The 6,000-nt window shown below is 33.4% G+C and overlaps 1 protein-coding gene across 6 annotated transcripts in view; it reads right to left on the bottom strand.

The window, feature by feature from the left end:
- Positions 1-6,000, bottom strand: part of TMX3 (thioredoxin-related transmembrane protein 3) — a 59,519-nt gene that overhangs the window by 39,869 nt on the left and 13,650 nt on the right. For all 6 annotated transcript variants that reach the window (XM_014535890.1, XM_014535889.1, XM_014535888.1 and 3 more), the window contains 4 exons: positions 5,640-5,685; positions 4,199-4,279; positions 1,874-1,973; positions 820-897 (listed from right to left, as the gene is read on the bottom strand). In XM_014535890.1, the coding sequence (XP_014391376.1) occupies positions 820-897; positions 1,874-1,973; positions 4,199-4,279; positions 5,640-5,685 (305 nt within the window). The remainder of the gene's footprint in view (positions 1-819; positions 898-1,873; positions 1,974-4,198; positions 4,280-5,639; positions 5,686-6,000) is intronic.

Below are 6,000 nucleotides of genomic sequence, written 5' to 3' on the forward strand. Positions count from 1 at the left end.
GCCGGCCTGACTGCTCCCTAACTGCTCCCCTGCCGGCCTGATCACCCCCTAACTGCCCTCTCCTGCTGGCCTGATCGCCCCCTAACTGCTTGCTCCCCGCATTGGCATGATCGTGCCCCTAACTGCTTGCTCCCCCACGGCGGCCTGATCGCCTCTAACTGCTTGCTCTCCTGCTGGCCTGATCGTCCCTAACCACCTCTGCCTCGGCCCCTGCCAACATGGCTTTGTCTGGAAGGAAGTCAGACGTCTGGAAGATGTCTGGTCGACCGGTCTAATTAGCATATTACCCTTTTATTAGTATAGTGATCATGATATCCTATTTATAGATCTGTTTACTAAGGATCACTACCTCAGTCTGAAGACCCAACAGAGGAATGCTATGCTAACATAAAGTCCACTTCCTCCACCAGGAAAATGTGAGCTCCATCTTATCAAGGTCTGAGGCATTGGCTCATCATCAATCCAGAACTTACACAGTGCTTGGCACAAGATTAGAGGCTAAGAAGTAGTCATTTATTCTACAGACATACATAAGTAAATCTACTACTTTCAAAACAATTAAGGGTATGAATAACAATTAAGGGTATGAATATCACCTCTCACAGCTGCTATTATTTTAAAGAAAAAAAAACTAATGTAAATAAAATCTGTAAATGCTATCAATCTAGTGATATTTGCTTGTTAACAATAAGTAATCTGGTATCAATTGAACATGTTTACTGTTTCCACACAAATCACAGTTAATAAATCTTACAGATAAAATCAAGTAATAAGTTAAAGATTAAAATTAAGTTATTAAAGTCTAATTTTAAATATTACCTCTGGAACGACTTCTTCTGAAGCAGAAAAGAAGTATGTATATACAATTAATTCTGAAGCAGCATCTATGTATTTCTCCTGTGAAAATACAAACAAAAAAAGGTGACTTTAAAATATTAAGACCAAAATTAATTCTTCATTAACAATCAGAGCAAGTTGTATCATTCACTAACTAGTATACAACAATCTGCTATCCTAAGTCCTTTTATGTGAAAAGATCTATATATAAAAGTGTAATATGCAAATCGACCAGTGGAACGACCAGTGCTATGACGTGCACTGACCACCAGGGGGCGGACGCTCAATGCAGGAGCTGCCCCCAGCTCCCTACCCCCCGGCTGGCAGGCTCCGATCACCCGATGGGGAACGGGGAACTGGGGGTGGGTTGCAGCGGATGTGCCAGGCCAAGGCAGGTGAGAGCAGGGCCCCGATTGCCCCACCAGTCGCCCCACACACAGAGGGCGACCGGCGGTGGCAGGGGGTTGTCGGCTGCTGGCAGCCAGGGAAGATTGGCCCTGATTGCAGGCCAGGCCTAGGGACCCTACCCGTGCACGAATTTTGTGCGCCGGGCCTCTAGTAGACTATAAGCAAATAAAATAAGCTGTTTGTATGGCAAAAGACCATTGTAATTAAGAGCTTTCAAACTCTTCCAAATAGTTTAAGTACAACATAAGCTAAATTCATATTTATTAATTTAATTTGATGAGTATAGGAAGGGATGTGTGTGCATACATGCACATATACACATATAAAATAATTTAAGATAATGATCTGTTGCCTTTAAAAAATTTACATTTAAACTGCACTTTTTAGTCTCAAAGGTTCAAAATGCTAAAAATTTTAACCAGGTCAATAACAAAAGCAATACCAAGGCAGGTAACATCTGCCCACTTTTTATTTACTTTTGCTTCATGAAGGCAAACACTATAGAGGATATATAGGAAAATATTTTTATTATAAAAATACTTAGATTGAGCTAAAGTATGTCCAACAAAAGTGAAGTAAGTTTGAGTCTTTGGTAAACTTTGGATTAAAAAATAAAGTCATCTGATACCTTCAAAGTTGACTCTCCACCTACATAAACAAAAAATACACGATGTCTTTTCTGCACATGTTCAAACATTTGCTGACTTGGAAGTGGCCGAATTAGTGCTCTGTTTGAAAACAACAAAAACAAAAAATGAACTTGCATTTGAACTAAAGACAGAACAAATCAATCCTACCTATATGATCTAAATTTATAATGTTTAAGTGCTATATTAACTGCATTTTAAGTGTATCACCCAATCCACATTAATCTAATAAAACTATAGCCCATGACCACTATTATACTTATATAATAAAAATATAGCACCCACAATTTAATCTATCAGTTTAAATATTAAGTTTCAAATAGAGTACCATCTTAGCCAATATTAAAATAAACAATCCACATAAGGGTATTTTTTTTTTTCCAAAAGATCATTCACACAAGCATATGTGAAATACTATCCCAGGAGTTTCTGATACTATATTAAGAATATTTACATCTTACACTGTTCATTTAATTGCTATATAATTTTAAAATGCCCTACAGAGGTTAAAATCTAAAAGTTTTCATAAGTATGCTATTCTTTTTAGGAAGAATAAAATGGAAAATAGTAGTCATAATAGTACATAAGAAACTCATAAAGAGAAAACCAAATGGAACAAAGATTTTATTTATTTATTTATTTGTTTGTTTATTTATTTATTTATATTTTATTGATTTTTTACAGAGAGGAAGGGAGAGGGATAGAGAGCAGAAACACCGATGAGAGAGAAACATCGATCAGCTGCCTCCTGCACACCTACTGGGGATGTGCCCGCAACCATGGTACATGCCCTTGACCGGAATTGAACCTGGGACCTTTCAGTCCGCAGGCCGATGCTCTATCCACTGAGCCAAACCGGCTAGGGCAAAGATTTTATTATATAAGCATATGTCAAACCCAACAAGACTAAGAGATTACATCAAAGGTTATTACAAAACATACCACGTATAAAATATTATTAAAAAACTAAAAGAGACAGTTAAAGAATCTATGTGCCCTATATTATCAGATTTTTTACTTCACAAAATTTGCAAAAAGAACAAAACACATTTTCCAAAGGCAAACACATTTTCAAAACGTACAATTCTTTAGCTGCATTGCATCACTCTACTCTAGCTCCTATTTTTACTTGAGTAATTAACTGGTAACTGATGTAACTCCAGAACCGACTCTTGAAATTTCATTTGCAACAGAGTCACCCCGGTTACATCAGGAGAGCCCTTCTTAGGCTTAAAATAAAACATTAAACATTGCTAAAGCATAAAGACTAAGTAAATTATGAGGGAATAAAGTACAACCTACTAGCAATCCCCTCATATAATATAAAGTTATTTTAAAACTTACTTATTCACAAAGAAAATAGACAATTAAATGTATAATCAATGTAAAAATACAGTGAAAATTATATCAATAAGCTTTGCAAACTATACTATATAAAGATCATTCCTAATTCTTTGCCTTTCCTCAAATAATTTAAAACAGAGAGTATCATGCCACCCAACAAATCCATCCCAATATTTCAATTTACTTTAAAGCTATCAATATAATATATCCTGTCAAACTCATAAGAAAGTGCCTATACTTTTAAAGTCAATATAGGTTAAACTATCTTGATGAATGTTCTCTTCAAAAAGTTGCACATAATCATTTTCATAAACAACAACTTTCTTTATACCCCAGAGCAAAATGTAGATTAAAACATAAGATCACTGCTTTCAAACCAACAGGAAATGCTTATGGAAGCACATAGGTCTCAATTATGTCACATTCTAGGCAAAATGTGTAGTAGTACCTTAGAGTTGGCATAAAGTAGTGTGTGATAGATCAGGGACAGTATTTCAGCTGTATCTACAAAGCACTGTCCATCATCACAGCCTAGGGATGAAAAGCCCAAGTCTATTCAGAACAATAATATTGTGAGGTTTCTTGTGAAACTTTAAAATCAGGTAACAATAAAAATAAAATGATGTAAGCCAGGTAGTAGAAAAGCAAAAGTATAATAAAATAAAAATTAAGATTCACCAAGTTATTAGAAGTAATCAAATTTTGAAAATCAACTAAAAATTGGGAAAAAAAGTCTTCAATACTGTAAATAAATTTAAATGTGAGATTAATAAGTATCACAGCTCTCCCCCTTGTCTTTTTTTTAAAGAATCTCTTTGCATAGTCTATGTAACCTTACCTTCTCTCATAAATAAGTAGACAAATTTTATTCAGGTTAAGTCCTTCAATAATGACCTATAAAAATAATTTAATTTTCAAATATTGATACCATATATTAAAGGCCTTTTCTAGTAAAAACTTACCCAGATACTCTGTGAGCAAACTCAATAATATCATCTTTAGTTCGTGGTCCTCTATAATTATATGCCAAGTCCCCTTTTAATCTTAAAAGGAAAACAAAAGAAAAAAGCTTGGATTATTTCAACTATTTTAATATTTAATGCTAATCAATGAATATTATTATATAAAATTACAGTATATAAAATAGTAAATGGAATATGGAGAAGAAATAGCATAACCACATAAAATATAGTAGACAACTGGCTTCAGGGGACCAGCAACTCCAAATATAAAGAAAAAGGCTGCATTTTGTTAAAATTACATGAAAATAATTTACTGTGTATTTGATAGTTGCATTGCATCTATGTCTTCTAAATAATGAATAATCTACACATTCATGGTCAAGCACTGGTCAAAGCATTATAATTCTCACTGTTTTCTCTTTTTAAAGGCAAGTAAACGGCCAGGGAATTAATAGGACTTTGGTAGTGATTAAACAAATTGTAAGCCCTACAATATCATAGTAACTTGAAAGGTGCTCCAAGATTATAGAGTAAAGCAATGCCTAAAAACATCTCTTATTGAAAATTAGATAATTTCTAAAAGCCTGCCAATGAATTACGTGTCCAACTAAGAATTAAAAAAAAAAAATTGTGATAGCACAACAGAATATCTATAATTAAAGAATGGAAAGGATAATTTACTTAACACAAGAAAGTAAAAGAGGTTTAGCAAACATTTAAAAAGTGGGGGAAGGTGGGAGGTCAACACAAAACCCAAGAATAAAAAAATAAAATAACTCAAATTTTGAAATTTGAATGTTTAAAATAGTGAAATCAAAACTTATTTCATTATAAAAATAAATTTTAAAACAATTTAACTCCCCATACTATTAAAATAAGGAGTGGATGAAATGCCTGAGAAAATTCAGTAAAACGATAATTATAAAATAAACCCTTTAGAATTCTTACCCCATTTCTTCCAACATATATACTATATGTTATATTTGATCAACAACTACAGATTACAATTAACATCTATAAATTTGATCCTCTTTATTTCTTTCACTCTAATGAAATATCCTTCATAATTACAGAAAGTAAAATCTGTTAGGAGAGAGGAATCACATGTCAAAGCAGAATATACTCTGGAGCTGCTCAAGGGTAAAAGACCTTCTGTAACTAGGACTTGTTACCTTGTCCTTCATAAAATATAATAGACAACTGGCCTGTCACAGTCAAATCTTGTTTAATGTATCAGCCTTTAGTAAACAGCACATTCACTTAAATACAAAAACAAGCATAAAGATGCAGTCCCTCTCCTTTGATCACATCCTGCCCCTGGAAAGAACTACTGAACCCAAAACTTCACTCCTCCATGGAAAGTACTAGGACTTACTCTAATAAAATGTAAGTAGAGTGAACTAATAAAAATACACATATAAACATACAACACTCAACTTACAGCTTAATTGTTGGATAACCTCGAACTCCAAACTCTGAAGCAATGCCTTGATAAGAAAAAGAATAAAAATTCTAAATTTTTTTAAAAAATGAGAAACTAGGTCATAAATGAGCCTTTTTACTTAAAAAACATGTATGTTTATACAAACTTATATAGATATGCTGTTTTACCTCTAAAGAGAATATAAACTCACAAAAAGAAAAACATGATGTTCTCATACGAAACAATTACTTAACAATCTAACCTACACCCTACACAAAATCCTATGACAAAATAAGAAATAAGTGCCAAAAGAATAGTTAAAATTTTGACTCTAAAGTACTTATTTTAAAAGATAGTCTTTTGTTTTAAAATATATAAA

This window comes from Myotis brandtii, unplaced genomic scaffold (genome assembly GCF_000412655.1).
Source record: "Myotis brandtii unplaced genomic scaffold, ASM41265v1 scaffold154, whole genome shotgun sequence".
Lineage (NCBI taxonomy): Eukaryota > Metazoa > Chordata > Mammalia > Chiroptera > Vespertilionidae > Myotis > Myotis brandtii.